The 24,832-nt window shown below is 41.2% G+C and overlaps 2 protein-coding genes and 1 long non-coding RNA gene across 4 annotated transcripts; 2 read left to right on the forward strand and 1 right to left on the reverse strand.

Annotated features, from left to right (window-relative positions):
• Positions 1-85: 85 nt before the first annotated feature.
• LOC122762218 (chromobox protein homolog 2-like) lies at positions 86-5,896 on the reverse strand. 2 transcript variants are annotated; one of them, XM_044017441.1, is made up of 5 exons: positions 5,769-5,896; positions 5,627-5,670; positions 4,051-4,116; positions 3,905-3,974; positions 86-2,732 (listed from the first exon to the last, which is right to left on the reverse strand). In XM_044017441.1, the coding sequence occupies exons 1-5, from the start codon at positions 5,832-5,834 to the stop codon at positions 1,356-1,358; spliced, it is 1,623 nt and encodes a 540-aa protein (XP_043873376.1). In that variant the 5' UTR covers positions 5,835-5,896; the 3' UTR covers positions 86-1,355. The 2 variants fall into 2 exon arrangements, with proteins under 2 accessions (XP_043873376.1, XP_043873377.1); XM_044017442.1 differs by lacking the exon at positions 5,627-5,670 and having other exon boundaries at positions 5,769-5,883.
• A 561-nt stretch (positions 5,897-6,457) lies between these two features.
• LOC122762216 (cytochrome c oxidase assembly protein COX11, mitochondrial) lies at positions 6,458-8,553 on the forward strand. Its single transcript, XM_044017438.1, has 5 exons — positions 6,458-6,563; positions 7,374-7,730; positions 7,800-7,955; positions 8,051-8,176; positions 8,294-8,553. The coding sequence occupies exons 2-5, from the start codon at positions 7,419-7,421 to the stop codon at positions 8,480-8,482; spliced, it is 783 nt and encodes a 260-aa protein (XP_043873373.1). The 5' UTR covers positions 6,458-6,563; positions 7,374-7,418; the 3' UTR covers positions 8,483-8,553.
• A 1,888-nt stretch (positions 8,554-10,441) lies between these two features.
• LOC122762210 lies at positions 10,442-11,320 on the forward strand. Its single transcript, XR_006358666.1, has 3 exons — positions 10,442-10,510; positions 11,031-11,138; positions 11,245-11,320. It is a non-coding gene; the product is annotated as an uncharacterized LOC122762210 (long non-coding RNA).
• The last annotated feature ends 13,512 nt before the right edge of the window (positions 11,321-24,832 follow it).

Below are 24,832 nucleotides of genomic sequence, written 5' to 3' on the forward strand. Positions count from 1 at the left end.
CTTTTCGATTTATTTTCTCACTTCACGAAAGCAAAAAACAAACAGAAAACATTCATTTACTTTTATTTATGTTAAAACTGAATATAACAATAAATACTGATACAGTCAATCAATCATTATTATTAAACATGACTTTGATTGATTTCAACTTCAACAATGAATAAACAGATTCACATCCATCCATCCACACGTTCATTGATCCCAGTTAGATTATTGATAATTATTGATCAGTGTTCACTCTGTCATCATCGTTTCAGGTCTGGACTCTGTGCAGTCGTGACCTTTTACCTGTGTGAAGCTTCAGTTGTTGCCTGACAGCGACACCTGCTGGTGGTCACTCAATCACTCACTGACTGACTGACTCACTCACAGTGTAGAAGTAACGAGCACCAGATCCATCATGTGAAACAAACATATGTACAATAATATAAATTAACATGTTTTTAAAAAAGTGTATAAAAGTGTGAAATGTCTCTTTAGTGATGAAGAGGAGGAGTCGGAGCTTCATTGATCTGTGCAAGCGATCAATCGGAGACGGTGAAAAAACACCTTTGGTCCAAAATGACAACGATGACGGAGACAAAAAGATCAAAGACGCGTGTGTTTGTTTGTAGATTTCACGTAAAGTCACGTGATCCATTTGTTTACAGGTCCGATAAAAGCCGCTGACGAGAATCTGAGGCACTGAGGGGGCGGAGTCATACATCCATCAGAGAGTTTACACCGTCTCACTTTCACCAGGAACCTGAACACAACACGACCCGCGGCTCCAGGTCGCCATCGTCAATCATGTGACCTGTCAATCACATGACCTCAGACGTGATGATGTTTTAAAAGAAACTAACTTACGATAATCACATATTTTTGTGTAACGTAGAATTTTTTTAATGTTGCGAATTAAGCTTGGATTTCCCAAAAAATACATTTGATTTGTGTATAAACTCCTCCCACTTTGGACGCCATTTACGACCCTAATGGTCAAGTGGTCGTGTTTTTTATTGACATGGAAATGTTAGCGCACCTGTGGCAACGAACAGGAAGTGGAGGGGCGGGGAAATCTTTGTGTATGTTTAAAGTTTCAAAATCAATTTCGTTATTTATGGAAAATAAGACGTTAATGACGGTATTGATTAGCGATCAATGGGCGAAACATGAACCGACCCAGAATCTGCTTTTGAACTTAAACGTCTCATCGTTTTTGTTTGTCTTGCTATGGAAACCAACACTTTATTTGATTTGTGCAAATGTGATTGGACGGTTTCTGCTGCGGTGGCGCTCTGTTCATGTGCGGAGCAACCGTGACAGGTTTGGTGGGAGGAGCATTGGGGGCGTGTCCAGATTTGCGCCCCACCCCCTCAGTGGTTTCGCGGATTAAAGAATCCCACGCTGGTCGGCGACTCCTTCACCGTCACAGTGATGAAGTTTGCCGTGACGTCGGTGACGAACACGTGTTCCAAGAGGTTCCGCGTCGGCCGCCAGTCCGTTTCCGTGTCCAACTCTGTGGCGTCATTGCCGAAGCTGGGCCGGCTGTTGCTAGGATACAGGGAGGTGCTGTGCTCCGATTCGCTGCTGCTGGTCTCGTCGGAGTCTCCGGTGCTGAGCTCGTTCAGGCCGCGGTTCCTCTCGTCCTGCCTCGTGCTGCCGTTTCCTCGGTTGGCCCCGCCTCCTGACATCACCTCCTTCCCCCTGCCCTGCTCTGTGGCGCCACCTGCAGCCAGACCGGAGCGCTGCCCTCCGGCTGAAGCCCAAGACTCTTTCTGGTTTCCGGCTCCTCCTTTGACCATGATGCCGCTGCCGCCGCTCCTTAGGCTGGACCTGGACGCTGTGGCGCCAACGCCCCCTGTGTTGCCGCCCTGGAATCCGGTGGGCAGCGGCCTGCTGACGCTCTGCAGGTTGAGGGCACGGAGGCTCAGCGCCTGATTGGCCCGGTCTCGAGGCGTGGACGAGGACAGGGTCTGCTTGTGATGAACCGACCCGCTCTGACCCATGACTTCCTGTCTCCTTTGGTCCGGCCCGGAACGCTGACTGGCCACTGCACCACCTCCTCCGAAGCCGCCGCGCAAACCCGCGGAACCTAAACCGCCGCTCTGTTTCAGCAGAGATGCCTTAAAGCCGTCGCTTCTGCTGCTGGACTTCAGCTCCGAGTTCTTACTGTGTGCTGAAGGTGTGGCTTTGCTGTGGGAGGAGCCAGAGGAAGGTGAGGACAGTGAGCGGTTGGTCCAGACGCAGCCGAGCGTTCCGGGTTTTGAGGCGACTGTCTGAGCGAAGGAGCTGGTGGCAGCGTGGGAGGCGGAGCCTGCCTCGTCTCTGGCCGCCCTGCTCAGTCCGGTGTAGGTGAAGCTCGCGGGCTGCAGCGGTTTCTTCACGCCAGACCGCGGATCGTCTCTGGGCGGTCTGACTGCCTGGTGATGGCGAGGAGTAGGGGGAGGGGTAGGAGGAGGAGGAGGAACGGAAAGAGGAGGAGGAGGAACGGGAACCAGTCTGCTCTTTGCCTGTCTCAGTGCTCTCAGGTCGGGGGGGAGCGGCTTCCTCCCCCGCTTCTTTTTGTGGGCGGGGTCAGGTTTGGTGAGCATGATCTGGGGCCTCTTCTGTGGGACGGCGTGGACGCGAGGGGCGGGCTTTGCCTTCTTCATGTGATCTTCATCTTCTGAGGAGGAGGACGCTGTTGACGAGAGGACCGAGGACGAGGACGATGGAGAGTGGCTGTCTTTCACAGTGGGCGGAGCTGGGAGCTGAAGACATGAAGAAGATTTTTTTTATTGTCATTTTGAGGACTCCTGGCTTAAAGGCACACAATAAAATAACAAAAGACTTAATAAGACACTTAAATAAAACACAACAAAATAACAAAAGACTTAATAAGACACTTGAATAAGACACAACAAAACAACAAAAGACTTAACAACTTCAATAAGACACAACCAAATAACAAAATACTTAATAAGACACTTAAATAAGACACAACCAAATAACAAAAGACTTAAGACACAATAAACTAACAAAAGACTTAATAAGACACTTAAATAAAACACAATAAAATACACAACTTCAAGTTAAGTAAAGGTGCGTTCATGCTAAATTACAGAGCATTACTGGCTTAGCTTAGCACAAAGACTTGAAACTCTCATGATTCCCCCTCACAGTTCTTCTCTCCCTCCTTCTCATCACCTATCAGCCACTCCCTCCTCATCAGCTCTCCACGCAGCTGTTCACAGCAGCTGCTCCTGATCACTAATCAGTACACTATATTTAGTCTTCTCCACCGTGCAGTCACTGCCAGGTTGTTCTATGTCGTTCGCACTGGTCTCTCCAGCGCTTCTTGGACTGATTCCCCCGGTTTTGACCCTGTCTGTCCCCGACCTGTCTGCTCTGTTTCTGTCCAGGGGATTGACCCAGCCTTCCGCCCCTGACCACAGATTCTGAAGCTCCACGCTTGTCTTCGGTCTGCTTGCTGTGATGGACCAGCTCAGCCTCAGGTCTGTTTCCAGGAATCAAAGTGATCTCAGGGGTCACAGGGGTCACCGGCTGCACCTGACCAAGCAAGTCTATACAACTGTGCCGTCTTTGAACTGTCCGTTGAAAAGGTGAAGAATAAAAGTCATTACGACGGTCTGTCTGCCTGCCTGTCTACGTGTGCTGCATTTGGGTACAGAAACAGAGGATGGCGTACATTAGCACTTAGCTTAGCACAAAGACTTAAAGAAGAAGAACGCAGATAGCTTACATTAGCACTTAGCTAATGTAACAAAGGTAGAAACTAAATGATGAAAGCATGATTTTTTACATTTTTGTGAATTTAATGTTTCACACATTTCCGTTGTTCGAGTTGAGGGGGCGTTCCTTTAAGTGGCGTGCCCCCTCAAGTCGGGATTGGAACTCAAATAATACAGAGTTTCTGGATCACCTGGATTTTACGTGGTCGTCCTCGCGGCCGTTTCCCTTTGGTCTGAAACAGAAGCTCCCGCTCTTGTTCTCTGAGGAAAACAAACATCACATGATGATCAGCGACAGACGCAGATTTAACATGAAAACAAAGCACAGAAACGTCACCTTTTATGAAAGGCAGCGAGTAACCGTGGGTCCAGAATGTTCTCCTCTGGCTCCCAACTGTTGTGTCTGAAAATCAATCAATAATCAATAATCAATAAAACAAACAGGTCAGTACATAAATTTTATGTCACATGACCATTCAGGGTGTAAACAGGAAGTGTGCTCTGCATTTTTTTTTCAAAATAAAACATGTCCATTATGGTTTGCCAAATAACATAATGACATTGTGTAATTATTTCATTAAAAATCATAACAAAGTTTGCTGTACAGCAGTGCCCCCTGTAGATGATTTTAGCTCAGTCTTGTGTTATGTGGCTAAAATTCTTGCATCTCCACTGATGAACGTTTTTTTTTTATTAATTATTCTCTCCAATAAACGATTAAAATGTAATGAATAGAAATGATGATGTTTCTCAAACGTCTTGCTTTTGTCCACAAACACGATGATTCATGATTCAGTTTGAATGATTTCTTTGTTTTTCTGGAGCAAATGTTCACATTTAAGAAGCTGAAAAATAACAAAAACTGATTATAATTAAAGAAAAAAAAACCTCAAAGCGATGATAAATGTTAGGGACAAACTCCAGTATCTATTATTGCAACACAGTCATTTCAAAAACCTGTGTAACAAACAGAAGAAAGACAGGGCCCAAACCCATGACTCCGCTAAAATGCTTTGATTTACATTTTTACCGTCTGTTCACAGTGAAGCATGCGGTATATAACGGATTTTACATTTTTATCTGTCCGATATATGATCCAGTGATTTTGACAAATATCGGACCGATACCGATTACATCCTTCATAAAAAAAGTTGACGCTTAATTTAGCAATTGATAAATAACCGAGTAATTGTTGTTTTCACACTCTACATAGTTATTTATCTCATGTAAATTCATGATACTGCTGCCTCTTGTTAAGCTATGCACTTATTATTCATTTATAATACATATTTATAATTCATTTCACTATGTATACCATGTGTCTCGCTGCTGCTTCACTATAACTTCCCAGTTTGGGATTAATAAAGTACATCTATTCTATTCTAGACTGGTTCTGGCAGCAGGGGACGCTCACAGTCAGCACTGCGCTCATACAGCCACACTTAACATGTTAAAAAACATGTTTACCTGTCAAATGTGACACGTTTTAAATATTAGGTATTTGTGGTTTTGTGATTAGTAATACTCAACACGTTTTCTTTTGATTCGCGTTAATAAATGTTTTATTGTATTGTTATTACTTAACGTTTCTTTTGTCGGGACACATTCAAACAAAATGATTTTTTTTTGTCTTTTTTAAACGTGATAAAAACCAGGTGACGGGTCAGTGAACGCATCACACGGGAACGTGAATAAAGCTTTTTCCTCCAGTGAGGCGTTCAGGTGACCGAGCCGAGCCCGCAGCTCGTCCCGACCCTCAATATCAGCAGCCCGGTGTGAATGCGGGAGCAGACGCGGCGGTGGTGTGTCCACGCCGCTGTGGAGACACTAAACACCGGGCCACCGCCGCGCATTGTCTCCTCTGGATGTGTCTGCTAGCACCGGGGGCTAGCTAAGCGGAGCTAGCTACTTACTTGGACGACCACCCCCTCCACTTCACCAGATATTCAAACTTCCCCTGCGGACAAACACACACACACGCCGTCAGAGACACTCCGTCAGCCGCCCCGGTACCAACCACCGTCTTCCCCTCCACGGGCCCCCGCCTTTTCTTACCTTCCTCGGCCGTTTGCTGAGGATGCATTCCGCATCAAATACCTGTCCGACAGTGACCCCCTCCATTACTACAGCTAAAGCTACTACAGCAGCAGCGGCGGCGGCGGCGGAGACCCTCTCACACACACACAAAGTGAGGCGCTTTTGACCTTACACGGCCACCGTACACCCCTGAATAATGTGTTATTTACACATTTACATGTCGTGTAAATGTGTTATTACTGCAACGGCATCACAACAACACATGAGAGTAAATGATCATAAATCACGATACACATGTATACCAAAGGAACAACACGTTATTTTTGTTTTTACGGAGGAATCCAGAGAAAAACATAAACGCACCAACATATATGTAGACCTATAAAATATATATGTAAATGATCATGAAGTGACACAAGAGGAAATCCGTACAAAACAATAACACTGGGCATAAAACAATGTCAGAATGCCAAAATGGACTGACATTTACTAAAAGTGACAGATATAACCCAACAAAACACTAATTTACACCAAATTACTAACACTAAACACAAATTGGTAAAAAAAAGGAGGACCGAAATAGACGAGACAAAGTATAAATGATAATAATAATAATGATAATAACAACGATAATGACAATAATAATAATACTAATAATAATAATTTCGTTTCGTCCCTGCGGAACCCTTGTCGTTCCGGAAAGGAAAGGGGAAGCATTTGTGCGTTGCACCGGTGTTACGTACGTTTCTGTAAAACATGTCGTGTGTTTTGTTGTAATCCGGCGTTAGAAGCAGAATTTCTCCGTTTTCTCAGGTAAAGGAGGTTTAAAACACAATTTCGATTCCTTAACAGCTCGTTTTATGTATTTATTTACATTATTGTCAAAGTGATTGGCGCCGCTTAATATTTGGCTGCGCGGTAACGAACGAGGCTCCGCTTGAAAACTTGATGAATGAATACTTTGTCCTGTGCGTCCTTGCTCATGGGCATATATTTACTACAGAATCAACATTTTTATATTTAGCAGCGTTTATTCATTTATTCGGCTCATGTGTCTTACTCCGACAACAAGAGGCTAAAGTTGAACGGTGATTTTTTTTTTTACATTGACCTCTGTGTTTCCTGCACTATTTCCTGGTCAATTTGTTAAATTAATTTGCCGGCAAAAATGTGAATCTTTCGCGAATTAACATTAGAATGTTAATTTAAAACACGCATGAATGAAAATAAGTTTCACTTTGCCAGACCACAAGTTTTGTGACCTTAAAGGGATAATTCAAGGTTTTTGATGTATCGTGAAATTTTTATTAATCACACTCCCAAAATGCGTAAATGAAATATTTTAAACCCTGAAGTGACAGGATAAGACATTTGATCTTAGTAATGGAGGCAGCAGTGGATCAATAACTCGTGTGTTTGTGTGTGTGTGTGTGTGTGATGTTAAAATCACTGACTTTCTCTATGAGGTTTGGTGTGGGAAAGTGAGTGGTTTACAAACTTCAGTTTCCTGTTGGAAAACTGAAGTTGTAGTGAGATAAAGACGGGAACATGTGACGTAGATATCGCAGACTTAAAGGGATGTCAATATTGACATAAATTTACATTAAATGTGTTGTCCCCCAGAGTGAGTGTTTCCGCCTCAGACAAGGACTGACCTCAGGACTGGTCATGCTGCTGCCTCTCCTGCTCCGTCCCCCCGTCCGTTACCCTCACACCTCTGCACTGCTGGTACAGTGTGTGCGGACGCAGCGGTGCAAGACGGGGACGGTGCTGTGTTCTCAGACTGAACACTTCCTGCGGCTGAGGATTCCTCTGAGCCCCCAGAGCAGAGGGAACAAGAACCAGAGCAGGAGGTCAAAGGGTCAGGAAGAGGACTGGAAGACCAGGAACAAGACGGTGCTGACATACATCGCTGCGGCCGGCGTGGGGATGATCGGCCTGTCGTATGCCGCCGTGCCACTCTACAGACTCTACTGCCAGGTGAGGAGGGCGGCCGTGTGACGTCCTGACCCTGGTCTCTAGCCTGTGTGACCTCTGTGTGTCTCTCAGGCAGCAGGGCTCGGTGGTACGGCGGTGGCTGGCCACGACACAGACATGGTGGAGACGATGAAGCCGGTGAAAGAACGCGTCCTGAAGATCACCTTCAACGCTGACACGCACGCCAGCATGCAGTGGAACTTCAGGCCACAGCAGAGCGAGATCTATGTAAGAGACCTCAGGACAAGTGACAGGTTTGTTATGTCAGGATGGTCTCGCATCCGAGAAGCTCTGAAAGAACACTTGCATGTTCTGTCACACAGGTAGTTCCAGGTGAGACGGCGTTGGCGTTTTACCGAGCGAAAAACCCGACGGACAAACCCATCATCGGGATCTCCACCTACAACGTGGTCCCCTTTGAGGCGGGACAATATTTCAACAAGATCCAGGTTTGTGATCGACCTGAAGCTCAGGCTCCTCCCACCTGATGTACAAGAACCTGAAAGTTTGTTTTTTCTCACACAGCGTATACGATTTTTAATCTTCCGTCCTGCTTGTGCTCTCAGTGCTTCTGCTTCGAGGAGCAGCGTCTGAACCCTCACGAGGAGGTTGACATGCCCGTCTTCTTCTACATCGACCCCGAGTTCCACGAGGACCCCAGGATGGCACGGGTCAGCACCATCACACTGTCCTACACCTTCTTTGAGGCCAAGGAGGGTCAGACGCTGCCGCTGCCTGGATACAGCTACAACTAAGACTGAGCCTGGACCTGAGCCAGGACTTGAACACATTTGACCACAAAAATCCTGGAAGAGGGAAACAATCAGAGAGATTATTAACTTAAAGTGAGAGTTGTGCAGTGTGAGCGCCCCTAGTGTGAGCGCCACTTAAACACATAAACTGTCCCTTTAAACATGTTAGTTCTGTGTGTGTGTGTGTGTGTGTGTGTTAAATTAACAAGTAAAATAAATAAATTATTTTGATTATTAGAGATTTAATTGAGCTGCACAGATTTGTTTGTTTTCATTATGATTGACAGCTGACACGGACTCATGATTGGTCAGGCAGGTGTATGCGCGGTACCAAGTGAGAAACAGGCGTCACTTATCTTTTATAAATAACTATATGATATTCATCAGTAATTGCCTGTGTGCTGTGTGGACACCAGGGGGCAGCAGTGGAGAATAATGACCTCAAAACAAAGTATCCACAAAAATAGTTTAGAATTCTATAAACAACTAAAAATAATATTAGTATGAAGGTTTTTTGTTTGTTCACAAATTGAAGAGTGGGTGAGAGGGTGACATCAGGGAGGAGAGAGGTCACACCTGTCAGGTGATTTCTGGAGGTTTTACAGAGTAAACTGAGTTACATGATCAAAGGTCATACATGTAAGAACATGTATTGACTTTCATTGACTGTCATCAGTGTTTTTATCAGTGACAAAGCAGCGACACACACATAACACACAACATCCAAGAATACCTCAGGAAGATGGCCTCCAATGATGACCAGCTAATGCCACAGAGAGGAGGAGCCAGAGGAGCAAACATGGAAGAATTAGAAGCTCCTGCTAACCCTTCACAATGCGCCATCGTCACATTGAAAGTGATTGATGTCAGTAAAACATAGTGAAGGCAGGAGAAGAGCAGACCTGACACGTCCATGCTTACAATGAATCATAAGAGAATGAAAGAGAAGCTTACATTTGCTCTTACAGATCCACACAGCACCATCACAAATAGGTAAACGCTGCCCCCTAGTGCTCAGTAACTTTTTTGTTTTGTTATTTTTAATGTGTAAAAGTTGGTTGAAGTCATGAGTTTGGAACAGCTGTGAACTTTATAAATATTCACACTAAGATCAGGAAAAGTACCAAACCTTAAATCACCACTCGGATCAACACATGAGACCTAAATATGAACATGATGACACAATAATTAGATTAATAATCATGTCCTTTAACACATGGACGTGGTTATTAAAGTGAGTCATTATCCATCAACATAAATAACAATTTACAAATGAACACTGAGTGCAAATACTGAAACGTTAGGCCTGTATGCTGAGCAGCTCACACCAAATGTTTACACATAAAATGTCACTTATACATATATATATATATATATATATATATATATATATATATATATATATATATATATATATATATATATATATCATACATACATCATAAGTATTTCTTATGATGCACTTGACATGGGTTACAGCTATGACAAACTTCATTATTTTTACTGACACAATGTTTAATGTCTAATAATAACCTATGTGTTCATTTTATTAGAATAATTATTTTATATGAAGTTCTTTATTTAGTTTATCTTTTTCCTCTTTTTGAAGGGAATGTTGTTTCTTTGTCAACATTTGTGGAATGTTTTAAATAAAGTTATGGTTAAAGAAATCAGTCACAGCGCACCTGTTTTCAATAATAAGCCCCGCCCCCTATTCAAACTCCTTACAAAAGCCGGAAGTGTCAACGGCGTGTGCCAGTCCATCTGGTGGGTGAGGAGCTCATGGACAGACCACAGACGCAAGTTTTCACGTTACTTTGTTTTGTCACTGACACCAGTCTTCTCTTCTCTTCTCTTCTCTTCTCTTCTCTTCTCTTCTCTTCTCTTCTCTTCTCTTCTCTTCTCTTCCGTTTGATGAAACGGTCACAGTTGCGTGTTTGTGTCTCACTCTCTGTTTGCAGCAATAACGCAAACCTGCTACAAAACCCAGACTGGATTTCATGGACGGTCGACTAGATTCGGTTTGCAGGCGTGAGTACAACAGAAACTCATCACAACCAAACAGAAACAAACACACTTAACACTTACATTTAAGTGTACAATCAATCTTTAACACTTTCATTTTTATCAGAGGACATTTAAAATAATATTTAATTTGACATTTTGTTTGAAATGAGTATCAAGCAAAACCTGAAGTGGAGCTCCACCGGTTATTACTAAGTGATGAGGAAAAACCCCATGTCAGTATTTTGTAACCAAAGAAAACAAAATGTTTTGCTGTGATGTTTTCCAAACATTTCTTAATCCATGTGGAACAAAATGAGTTCACTCTATTCCAGAATGAAGACCCAACATGGTTTTTACTCCCAAAACAAACCAACAAATGGAACTGAATAAATCCCAGTCAGTGTGTGTGTTGGGAACCCAAAGAAACCATATGGCAAAAAATGAATCTGTGTGAAGTAAATGTGTTCTTTAAAAATGCATTAAAAATAAATCAAAAAGTGTTATGCTGTGTTTGTGGGTCTGTCTATTTCTGCTTGTTCCACAGGTGACTCCAATTCAGCAATCAGCTGTGAGACGGCCTGTGAGTGGCATGTTTTCTGTGCAGCTTGGGAAGCTGCGTGTGTTCTCCATTCAACCATTTTTTATTACAACGGTACGTGGGAAACTTCTCCAACGGTGAAAAGGTGTATTTTTACTTTGGTTTAAGTTTGGTTTGATCTGGCTCTTTCAGTTAATGGTGTTTTTTTTCTCTCTTGTAGGCCAATCCGCTACTTCTGGAGCAGCTTGTTTTAAGTTTCCATGCTTTATTGTAAATAAACTTTCTATATACAGTAACTTTGTATTTGTCTTGATACAGTTGTGTATCTGCTCCTGGTCTTTCACTCTTCTGTATCTTCCGCATCGCCCTCTTGTCCTTTTTCTCCCCCCTTTCTGTCCCCATTTTCCTTTCACCCCGACCGGTCGAGGCAGATGACTGCACATCTGAGCCCGGTTCCGTCAGATTTCTTCTAAGAGGGAGTTTTTTCTCTCCACTGATGCCTAGCGTTTGCTCATTGTGTGAACTATTGGGGTTCTCTGCTCTCCTTGATGTCTATGTACAGTGCCTTGAGCAAATGTATGTTATGATTTGTCGCTAGACAAATAAAATTGAGTTGTCTCAGCTTTTCTTTCAAAGGGGACATATTATGCAAAATCAACTTTTTAATCATTTTAATACTTACATTTGGGACTCTGGAGGCCCTACCAGTCGTCAAAATTTGAAAAACGAAGATTCATTCATGTGTTTGTGGTCTCCCTTAGTCTAAGTATAGGCGATAAAACAGCCAATGTTGAATTGCCTGCACATTGTGATGACAAAATGCAACATTTCACCTCGGATGTTGCCACCCCACCCGAAAGTTTACCTCGAGAGCTCCACCTTGTCACTATAAAATGTGAGGGAGGAAGAGCAGTATTGTCAACGTGGAGGGACAAGTGTGCTGTTTGTGCCTGCACAGCTGAGCAGTGTTTTACACAAACTTCCAACCTCAGAGGGTTTGCGTGTCCAGTGGATAAGTTTTATATATGACGCAAATTTGCTGGATAAAGTCAGCAAACGTGTTTGCACCACTTCGCATCAGACTGTTTTGTGAACTTGGTCAGTACAATTCTGGACTGACCAGAAGATTGAATCAGCAAAGGGGATCAGTATCAACTGTCCGTGGAGAGACCGCAGTGGAGCAAACTATGTGTTTGAAAAATGTATGCTTTGTTTGCTTTTAATCCATTGACTATTGTCTTATTTAATATTAATTTGGTCGATCTCTGCATCATTTCTTGTCACATTTGGGGAAGTCATGCATTACATATCGCTGCTCTTTGTGTGTTGGTGGATAGGGGTCATGTGGCGTGCCCGACGGACCCACCAACAAAAACATGCTCGATTGGAACGTGGAATTGGACTCTACAAGCTCTTTTCAGAAGTACAGGTTAGTTGACCAGAAGTTGCTTTATTAGGTGATTTGATTTCTTCTGCTTGTGTATTGTTACTGATTACCAATATGATTGCTTACCTTTTTTAGAAATTTGATGAATTAAAATCACACAATTAAGTATAAACACAAAATCAATACAATAAATTTGGGGAAGTGACGGTAAAAGCAGGGTGGTTAGAGGGAGTAGGCGATCCGGAGCAGGTGAGTTGAGTCTTGATTTGAAGAGGTGGAGAGAGTCACAGTTACGGAGGTCAGGTGGTAGTGTGTTCCAGAGCTGGGGAGCAGAGTGGCTGAAGGCTCTGCCCCCCATAGTGCTGAGGCGGGCAGGGGGCACAGAGAGGTGGATGGAGGAGGAGGATCTGAGGGAACGAGTGGGCGTGATGACGTGCAGGAGATCAGACAGGTAGGGAGGGGCAAGGTTGTGGATGGCCATGTATGTGTACAGGAGGAGTTTGTAGTTGATGCGGTGTTTGACAGGGAGCCAGTGGAGGTGCTGGAGAATGGGGGTGATGTTGTGGTGTGAGGGGGTCTTAAAGGTGAGGTGCCACATGATTCCACATATGACCCTGTGGACACCTTGAATGAGTCCGCTGATGTGACGTGAGTTCCTTGATCTTTCAACGTAAACATTTTATTAATCATTTGTGTTAAATTCCTCCACTTGGCCTTTGACTAATTTTTGATGAGTCATTTGTGTTTAGTGCAGAAAGGAATCTTCTGTACCTGTTTATAAGACTCCCACTTGCAGTGTATACCACTGGTGCATCTTTCTTGAAGATTGAGAAGGTATTATATTTGGACACAATTCCAAATAATGTAACGGAATACAGCATATGTTAAGAAATGTTAAGTATATATGAAGTTAAATATATAAGCTAATTCATTGGCTTATTCATTCATTCAATTGGTTATTGTTGTGTTTAACCAGAGATTTGATTTCTATTGAAATATTTGAGTTTACTACTTTAAAGGCTTTTATTTTGATAGCAATAACCCGGAAGTAGAAAGGTACTATCGAAGATGTCGGGAAAATGTCTACTGTTTTATCCTCCTCTGTTGATGTTTGTAAGAAGCAGCAAATCCGCAAATAAATGCTGATGTTGACAGTTTATACACTTTCCTCATTGAAAGAAGCTCCGACTACATAATATATGTCTTCCGGGCAATGCAGTTGAAGATGTTTAAATATGACTCATTTAGAAGGCATGCTGGAATGTACATAAAGCCAGAGATTGTACACAAGTGGAAGACGACACAGACTGCTATTTTGCAGCAGCTTAGTGAGAAGCAGAATGTTGTCCTTGGTGGTGACCTTAGAGGAGACCCTCCCGGTGTGTAATACTCTAACGTGTCATAATCTCTTTTTTATATATATTAGTGTCCTTGAATATACAAAGCAAACACACAATGATAAATCGAATGCAATGTCTATATTTACTTTGCTTTTGAAGGACATAGTTCCAAGTATGGTAGCTACGCTATGATGGACCTGAGGACCAACACTGTTATTGATTTACAGCTGGTTCAAGTAAGTGACAGCCTATAATTGATGGGTGTTGATAGTTGGGTGTTACTATGGAGAGTATTGTGACAGACCGTCACCCCCAAATCCAGAAGTTCCTGAGGGAGTTCAATATTACGCATTACTACGATGTGTGGCACATGGAAAAAGGTATTATTCCGTGTTGTATTTTCCAACTGAGGGATAAAAACAGTTTTTATGATCACTGTAAATCATTTGCTTGTCCACACTCACATAATTACTGATGTGCTCCTGCCTATTATTAATGGAATTCAGACTGTAAGCTATGTAATTTCTGATGTTTTTGCAAAGTAATTAGGTTTACTATGTAATTAATATAAGTTCCTTATATATCAAAGACTAACACTTTTTGTATTAGGACTGTCCAAGAAACTGTTGAAGATCTAATAATAAATACATCATACTTATAGCGCTTTTCTGGACACTCAAAGACACTTTACAAAACAAAGGACAGGACTGAAGTAAAACAATTAATTGTTGGCAGCTTTTTTTTATAAATCTTTTTATTGGAGGATAACATTACATTTACAGGAGCAATAACAGTTCTCCATTTTCATTTTATATTAAACAAATGGAACATCATACAACCCCACCCCCCCAAAAAAATAAATAAACAAACAAAAAATAAATAATAATAATAAAAAAATTGTTTGTTACACAGTTCTTCAGAACAGTTTGAGGATATAAACATGTAAAACAAGCACATAACTGCATGCCAACATTTCTACAACAGTTGGTTGGCAGGGTAAACTCACAGTTTCACAGGCTACAGTTCCCCCATTAAGGTAGTTGACTACTGATTTGAATACACAGAAAAAAAAACAAGTTAAAAAGGAAACAGAGACGAGAAGTAGAATATAAAATAAAAAGGTGTCTCACACTTCAGGCAATACTTTAAGATTCTCAAAATATGTCACAAAGGGTTGCCATTTTAAGTAAAATTTCTGGACTGACCCTTATAACGTGAATTTAACTTTTTCTAGTTTAATAAAAATAAAATATCCCATAACCATGCAGCCACTGCTGGTGGAGTAGCAGATGACCAAGCCAACAAGATTCTACAACGGGCAAGAAGTGAAGTAAAAGCAATAAAGTCCGACTGATTTTGGGTTAGAGTTAAACTCTCCTTTGAAATACCAAATATTGCAATCAATGGACAGGGATTAATTTAAATTTTTGTGACTTCGGATAAAGTTTGGAAAACTGATGTCCAATATTGATTTAGGCGGGGACATGACCAAAATGAGTGTGTTAGATCAGCTGGAGAGAAGGAGCACCTATTACAACTCTCGTCAGTTCCTGGATATATATCTGCTAACCTAGCCCTACTGAAATGAGCCCTATGCACTACTTTAAACTGAATGAGCTCCAAGCGTGCACAGGGTGAGGACGAGTTAATCCTTTGTAGTGCATCCTCCCAACGTCTGTCCGACAACTCAACCGTCAACTCGCCTTCCCACCCCATCTTAATTTTTGAAAGGTCATGGTTTTCCAGAGACATTAGTCGAGAATATAACCGTGATATCAATCCCTTTTTTGGACAAAGGAGGGTCATTTCTTCCCATGCTGCCTCAGTAGGGAGGACCGGGAAAGAAGGGAACAGTGCTTTGACACAGTGGCGTATTTGGAGATATCTAAAAAATTTACTGCGTGAAAGATGGCATATATTATCAAACCATCGAACCCTTCCTTAGAGTACAAGCTTTTAAAACAGGAAAGCTTCTTCCTGCCCCATTAAATAAATGTTAAGTCGAGAGAGGAGGCAGGAAATAAATGGTTCTTACAAATAGGGCTTAGGGGGAGGGAGAGGTGAATTTGTGATGATTTCAGAACTGGGCCCAAATTCTAAGGGTGGACAGTACTATGGGATTGCAGGTAAACCTGGACCATTTTGTGGGCAGGGAAGAGTACACCAAAGCAGGGAGGGATGATGAGTGGCAAGAGTGTGCTTCAAGTGTACACCAATCGGTGTCTGGCACATGGAGCCAGAATAAAATTTTCTGCAAATTAGCTGCCCAATAATAGTGAATAAAACTGGGGAGAGCTAGTCCCCCCACATCACGTCCCCTCTGAAGTAAGCCTTTATTAACTCTTGGAACTTTGTTCTTCCAGATGAAGGAGGTAATGGATGCATTAACTGATTAAAAGAATGATTTTGTCAGGAACAACGGTAGACATTGAAACAAGTACAAATACTTTGGGAGTACATTCATCTTCACCGATTGTACCCTCCCTGCAATAGTCAGAGGTAGACTGCTCCACCTTTGAAAGTCAGCTTTCATTTGGTTAACTAGGGGTGTAAAATTAGCTCAGAGAAGAGAGGTGAAGGAATGCGTAATGTTTATTCCAAGATATTTGAAACCAGAATGTGTGGAAGGGGACTGCTTCTCGTTTAATTTGCATTGCCAAATCGTTAATGGGGAATCATTCACTTTTCTAGTAATTAAGTCTGAGCCAGAAAAAGACCCAAAATTGTTCAACAGTGATACAATTATGGGGGCGCTAGTTTCTGGATTGCTTACATAGATCAGGAGATTGTCTGCATACAGAGAGACACGATATTCCTCCGTCCCATGCCCAACCCCCGTAACAACGACGACTTCAATGCAATCGAAAGCGGCTCAATTGCCACTGCAAACAGAAGCAGGGATAAAGGACATCCTTAATTGTAGGCAGTTTTAAACAGGTGGGATATGAGGGGGCCAGGTTATGGAGGTAAGGTGCTGTGTGATTATAGAGTTAATAAAATTAGAGTACTATAACTGAATTTAAGTAACTGTCCTGAGGTATTGTATAATAAATAAGTAAAAATTAGTGTAAAAGGTGGGCATACAGAACTGAGTACGGCACCAAACCTTCGGGAACACTAGTGGAGACAGGGATGGTATGTTTATGGAAACGTAGTGATGGCGGTCGGAGAGATAGGAGGAGAATCAGGAGAGTGCTGTGACGGTGGAGGAAGATGCTGTGGTCGATGGTGTCGAATGCTGCACTGTGAGAAACTGAAATGGCTTTGCGATGTAAAAAAACATATCAACTGGACGGCTGCTTCTTCCACATCGGTGCCAGAGAGAACTGCAAAGTGGTCGTCCATTTTGAACCACGTCCAGGACATCCACACCCACAAGACCCGCTTTCTCCCAGTGTCTGCATCCAATCCGCACTTCTACAGACAGGAGCAAGTGGTTGACAGCAGGTGTGTAAACACTGTCATGTGTAGGCATTGTTCCTCTACTTTACCCGATTATTAAACACTATCTTTTTTTCACAGGAACACCTGCCTTCTGCAGACTGGAGAAGTTACTGACCAACAAGAGGGTCATGAAAGATGTGGTGAAGCCTATACCTGGCAGTCATGCACTTCAATGAAAACAGTCCGTTCACAGGCAACTCTGATGGCGAGCCGCTGTTCAGGCTCCAGTTTCCAAAGTGGAAGAAAGGGGAATGCACAGCAAAGCCAGTGAAAGAGCAGCCAACGTTCAGTGAGTCTTTCTTTTTTCTGAAAGTCACACTAAAAAATGAAATAGCCATAACAAAATCTTAGTAAAATAAAATATTATAAAAATTACCCTTACCCCAGAAGTCTATAAATCTAATAAATGCACACAATTTTTCACTTTCTGTTATTGCAGGGTACGTGTATGAAATCGTGGACTTGGTGTTTGAGAAGGTTTTTCCGGAGCCAGTTTTTCCAGAGCCAGTTTAATTAAAACTACCTTAGTAGTTTTAATTAACTGAATGGAATTAATAGAATAAGCATTACCCAAGTTACCCTAACAATAAATATTTGAGTTACTTGTACTCAAATCAAATACTTTTTAATGCTTAAATTGTTTGAGTTAATAAACTTAATCAGTTTCCTTAAATGGTTTAAGTTGAACTAACTCATCCGGTTTTACAGTGCAACTGTGACAGTTCCCTAACTAACCCTAACCCTAGCTGTTAGTTGTGCAAAGACAAAAGAGGTTTAGTAAAAACATGCTCCACGTTCTCTAGTTCGGCACAGTTCAGCACCATCTGGGCCGTGTGAGATTTCCCAGGTACCAAATTATGAAACCATTGAAATTTAAAACCAAACAAAATGATCTTATTTGTCTCTAACATGAATAGATTTTCTGAAAATTGCAGACATAATAAAAAATGTAATAATAAAATAAAAAAATTGCAAGAATAACAGGCTTTAATTTTTTGAGGCGAGAAATTAGTCATTTAGAATTCAGACATGTGCTTTGTGTATTTATAGTTTGTCAGTGACGGTGTCAGAGATGAACAGCTCTCGGTTACAAAACTCAAGTAATTGTGACAATGAAAATTTTAAATTTTAAACATTTTAATTAAACAGTGCATTTTTATGTAAAATTTTTATAAAAATTTTAATAATATAACATAATATAAAGATATTATGTAATATAAAATAATTAAAACCAAAGGTCCAATGTGACCATTTGCCCCCGGACATCTTTACATTATCAAATCTGACCCTTGTTAAAAAAAGTTTGGACACCCCTGCTCACATGTAATGTCACATTTTTCCACCAGAGGGCATAATGTGTGAATTGATTCAGTACCCATGATTTTTTGTGGAAAACATATAAGGGAAGAAAACGGTGTCTAATGTCCAAATGAATGATAATTTGACTCTTAAACATGAATCAAACAATCCTCTACACCAGGCTGTGCAAAGTGTGGCTGTCGGTCAAATGTTGTTTTTATGATGTGCTTTGGAACCGGAGCTGCGTGTTTGAAACCCACCTCTGACTTTAGAATTTTTTGTTTCTTTTTATTTTTTCACTCCTTGTATTTTTAACAATCTATTGTCAGTTTGAACACTTTTTTTCTTTTTTCCAGGGTTCATACAGAGCCTTGTAGTCTGGAAAAGGCTTGATTTTAAATATAGTGTTTTCAAGGTTTGAAATGTGCTTGAAATTTGAGCACTGTGCTGGAAAATGCTGGATTAACTATATATTGACCAGTGTCATAATCAAAAAAATGTCTTCTGAAAATTAAAAAAATTAAATTAAGGCGTTTTTTTTTTTTTTACCCTAACCCATCACGTATGAGTGTTGCTCCCTATGTTTTCTTTCCTTGCACACGCCCCTCACCTGACGATTGCGTCAGGAATTATCCAGAACCACTTCGCCGCTCTTTGTAAGTTACAACAAATTCCGAGTTGTGTGTTATTGATTTGTCGGTACAAAGAAGTAGTATGCTAAATTGACGCTTTTCGGTTTTTTGTCATGCACTCCCGCCACATTGTATTTCACACTGAAAAAAAAGATAATATAAAGTTATCTGGTGTGCCACTATCGCTATGGAACCGAGAGGAAAGTGTTCTCATACACATGTGCTCGCCTGCTTACTCCTGAGTGGTGCTCACTTTAGTTGATACTCCATCTTCTGGCCAAAAGGATAAAGCACACCTCTCTGTATGTACTACTTTTCATCACATAAACTGGAGCACACAGACTATTTTGTGAGCTACAATACATCATCTGTTTTTAATGTTTCTTTTCTTTTTCAAATAAGTTTTGAATGTATTTGCAGTAAATACCGTTTCATTGTTGCAAAGAGTCCATTGTAGTCAGGAAGCTACTTTTAGTTGTAATATTAAATGTTTAGGTTTTACAGTACAGTGCAGAAGTCTTAGGCCACCATTAGATGTGTTGTGTTAGCAATGCTATAATGACAATAGAGGATAATTATTTCTATTTTACTTTACTGGATCACATCCGGAAAAATATGTATGCAGTTTTTTGTTTTAAAAAAACAATCATCCTCCACAGGTGTGAAGTATTAAGTGTGATGTACCCTTACACTTGAAAGATAACACAGCTCTGTTAATACTGGTAAATCCTGTGTCTGTCATTCCCAAAAGATAGTTCCCTTGCCATGTAAATTGGGTTATATCTGCAAATGAGCAACATTAAAACATAAATCAATGTAAACAGGGAGGATAATTTGTAATACATATGTATATATATATAGAGAGTTTATTTAAAGCTTCGGGTTCCTTGAAGAAGTTGATATTTTATCTTGAAAGTGCTGGAAATTTACTCTTAAAAAGCTCTACGAACACTGTTTTTCACTACTTGTATTTTGTGTCATTTTGAAGAGAAGGCTGGCTGCAGGGCAGGTGGAAGACAGACAGTGTGGACAGTGTGTCGGCGGAGGACTGGCGGCTGTGCGCCCGCATCAGGCCAACTGAGTGCTGGACACCCTAGCCGTAAGAGCAGAGTGTGGGCCGTGAACACGGAGGAGGGCAACCTTCATCCCAGCCAAGTTGAGGGGAAGCAACGTGGGCTCGTAGAGGGTTGTGGTCACGATGCACCCCTCTCACAGCGAAGTACCCTCTTCTTTTTTAAACTGGATTTGGGTTCATCAGAATTTTAGATCTGGAGATTGTTTTATTGTGATTTGACATTGGGCCTAATTGCTTATCCCAGCTGTTTTTCTATTGTGTATATGTGTATTTCTCCCGCAGGACCAAGAACTCCAAATCCCCACTGAGGAAGCAATCACCGATGTTAGGGTAAGGGTAAGGGGAAGGGGAAGGGGAAAAGAATTTCATCACTGCGAAGCAGTGATGAAATTCGTGCACACTCCATCCAGTCCTATGCAGCATCACAACCAAGCCTCATTAAGACCATGTGGAACTAAAGTGCCTAATTTGTATATCCAGACCCTCTCGGCTCTCCGTCTCTGGGTCGTGTTCCAATTTGGGTTAGATTCAAGGACAGAGGCCTGAACTGCATCCCAGCCGTGCTGCAGAAAGTGTTTAACCAGGTGAGTATGGATGTCTTTCTTTCTTAAAATATTATGTCTATGTCGTGAGAATCCGGTGCGAATCGTGCTTCCAGTCTCACCGACATATTTAAGGCCACATTGTTTGCAAATGATTATATAAACACAGTTTTTGGAATTAATATTTCCCTTACTATCAATTTGATATATCAATTTGGTTCTATTATTAGACACCCACACTTGCTGTTTAAAGAATTTATCCAGTGGCTTTGGTTTGGGATCAGTTAATTTAGGAATTTTGGCTTTGACCAGGTAATCCTTCAGATTTTTGTTTTTTCTGAATGCAGCAATGATCCTGTGATTATATAAAATTCCCCTTTCTTTAAAGGAATTTTCAAAGTTTTTCTTAATTTCTCTGACCAGCTTCACCGTGGAGTCCGAATAAGTGGTGATAAAAGGCACCACAGAGGACACAATTTGAGGTTTAATTTGGAGGAACCTCTTGTAACAATTTCTAAGGAAGGATCTAGAGTACCCCCTGCTGGCCAAAGCAGTGAAGAGTACTTTAGTCGCTTTCTGAAAATCATCTTTTTGTGTGCAGATCCTATGGAAACGTAACAATTGCGATTTAATTAGACCTGCAAAAGTATGTTTCGGGTGAAAGCTGGTGTTATGCAATAGCGCATGTGTATCCGTCTCTTTAAAGAAAACTTTAATGTCCAATCGATTAGTTTGATTAAAAGTGGGCCCCTTAAATGTGGTTGTGTCCAAAAAATCTACAGAATTTCGATCCATGGTGGATTTAACCTTAATAGACGGATTGTAATTATTAAGAGTGTTTAAGAAAATCTTAAAGTCCTCCTCTGAATATGTCCATACGCCCCAAATATCGTCTAAATAGCGATAATAATAGATGAGTCTCTTTTCACACTGTCGGAGGGCTCCTGCCTCCCAATCTGCCATAAAAATATTGGCATAAGCGGGCACAAATTTCTTGCCCATTGCCGTGCCCTTAATTTGTAAAAAATATTCATTGTTAAATTCAAAATCATTTCGCATGAAATTAATCTCTAATAATTGTAATAATTCTTTATCCGGTCTTTTTTTATCATAGTTTTTGGAAAAAATGTTATTCACTGATTGAATTCCCTCCTTTATGTCTATATTAGTGTAGAGACTATCAATATCGATAGTCAAGAGGATCGAATCTGCCGGAATGTCTACATTTTTAATTTTATCAATAAAATCATACGTGTCTTTAATGTAACTGGGGTGCGTAGTGGACAGTGGATTCAGGAAAAAGTCCAGGTACTCTGCGGTTCTGTAGGTCTCACTGCTGCAATCAGAAACAATGGGGCGACCTGGAGGCATAATGTGTGGCTTGCTCCACTTAACAGGGTCCTTGTGTATCTTTGGCAACATGTAAAAACGTCTAGGTCTGGGTTCTGGATCACCAAGTAAATATTGTTTTTGTTTCGAATTAATAAACTTCTTCTCATGAAGTTTATTGATGATTTTAGCCACTAATGGGATGGTGTCCAGATATATTGGTTTATGTAATTTAACGTAATAGTTTTTATCGTTTATTGTCTATATCCCTCCCACAAATATTGCACTCGGTCCATAACTACCACTACACTGCCTTTATCTGCAGGTTTAATAATTATATTTTTATTATCCATTAACTCTTATAGTGCTAATTGTTCTTCCCCTGTCAAATTTGGAGTCACATGCTGGATCCTGAAATGACGGTCCAGATATTTTAAGTCCTTTTTAATTAACTTAACAACCTGGGGGGGTAGTTGTGCATCGGGAGGGGCCCAATCAGATGTGGGAGTGAAAGGGGGGGGCCTGGAATCACCCTCATCACCATAGAAAGCTGCCAACTTTAATCTTCTATGGTATTTTTGTAAGTCGAATCTAGACTGTTGCCTGATATTACTGTTAATATTAATAGTGGGGATGAAAGTAAGGCCTCTGTTAAGAAGAGCAAGCTGTGGGGTGGACAAGTGAACAGAATCACACAACAACAATACATTCTTATACCCCACATGAGAGGAGAGGCTTGTGGGGGTTCTTAGTTTAAATGACCACACCAGTGGTCATGAAGTCATCGTCATCATCATCATCATAATAATCATACTCTCTCTCGTTCCCGTACATGTGTGCGGTACGATAGAAGGCTAATATAGTTAGCCGCTAACCAGACTAGCTGCTGGAGCGGCTAACCGCTAATAACACTTAGCTTCAGTGTAAGGACGAAGGTGGAGGCTTCTTTTTCCAAACAAAAAACTTTTATTTAAAAACATACAAAAATACAATCTAACCGTACACAGTACGCAACGTTTCGGTCCACAATCGGACCTTCTTCAGGCAATGAAAATTGAGTAAATACGCACAGGCAATAGCTTCGTGTGGACGCTCTCAATAACCTGTGTGAAGATTTTTCGCGGGGCGGAAGAAGCGTCAAATGACGCGTCCTCCGTCCCACGTCCCACGCAATATTTTGAGAGGAGCGCCACCTGGCGGCCAAATGAGAGAGACACTCAATTCAAGTGTAGAAAAAAAAGCGTTTAAATGATGACGACAATATAAGGAACCAGAACAATGTTATGAAAACAATAAAATACATAAATATAAACACTTATACAAATATAAAAAAATGAAATGTAGATAAAGTGACCAGTACAAGCAAAAGTATTTCACTGGATTCCAGCAGAATGTGCAAAATTTGTGCCGTGACACCATAGAAATAATAAACATAAGTAGCAGAACACTACTGTAGTGCACAAAACAGAACATTTTCCCCTTTTGGGGTCACACAGCTACCCCTTGGGGTAAAAATAGGGACTACAGGTCCCACAAAAGTGCACATAATCAGACCAAAAAACTATATACACTAGTGCAGAGGCACCTTTTTCACAGCACAAAAGCACGGAATGTAATCCACACATACATTCCAAAGTTCACAAATGTCCACCCCTGGACCTACTATTAACACATTAAAAAAGTGCAAGTGTCTTATTTATTATTAAGTATTTATATATTGGTATATGAAATGTTATTTATGGAGGAAAGTATTGAAAAATCAATCAGGTAAGTATCATCTAAAATGAAGGTAAGTATTCAGGTTCTAATAAGTAAAATAACTATGATTTTATCAAGTAAGGTATTTATAATTCTATTAGGGTAAGTATTTCAATATAAATAAAATAACTATTAAATTATTTTTAACAAATTGTTCATGTTTCTCCCTCTCTCCCCAGAAAAGCAGAGAAACACTCACAACATCCTAAAAATGCCTCCAGGATTTACAAGGCCCCAGAAGGTAAAAATATATTTTTTTATAGGATATTAAAAAAATGCATGTAGACTCTATTGTCATATCATCAGCTGTAAAAGCATTTTTAATAAATGTAAACATATTCATATGGAAAATAATTTCCATAAGGATAAACATTGTTTTCTTTTATTTGATTATATTTTTTCATTATATTTTTTAAACTCTTAAAGTCACCCCTTGCTCCTATAATTATTTTAATAAGACAAAGGATTAGGTTTAGGAAAAATCAACCGGGCAAGGGGTGATCTAACTGTCGACACCCATCCCGGTGAGGTTAAAGGTCTCCAAGCCTAGGGTCAAAGGTTAGGGTTAGGCATGGAACCCTATGGTTAGGGTTAGAACAAAAGCATTTGGACCCCACTGTCCACAAGGGGCAGAGGAGTCAGTGCGCACACCATCCGGGACATCCCCGGCAGGGTCCGCCCGGTCCCCCAGAGCCCGTCCTGTAAGAGAGAGGAGGAAGAGAGAGAGAGAGAGAGAGAGAGACACAAAAATCTTCTGAAGGGTCAGAGCCAGGTATAGGGATGAAAACCACCATTTTGCGGTCATTCCGCGAATAACTTTTGAACGAAGGGTGGGATCGACTCCAAACCAACGTCCGCCCCCCATTTAGGCACCCTCCGGAGCCCCTGGTGAAACCCCCGTGATTGTAGGACAAAAGGAAGCCGAGATATGGAAAAATGACCGAAAATTCTTCGGTCATTTTGGACTTATCTCGAGTTAGGAAGGTGCTAGAAAGCCGAGGT

The sequence above is a fragment of the Solea senegalensis genome, unplaced genomic scaffold (assembly GCF_019176455.1).
Source record: "Solea senegalensis isolate Sse05_10M unplaced genomic scaffold, IFAPA_SoseM_1 scf7180000015408, whole genome shotgun sequence".
Classification (NCBI taxonomy): domain Eukaryota; kingdom Metazoa; phylum Chordata; class Actinopteri; order Pleuronectiformes; family Soleidae; genus Solea; species Solea senegalensis.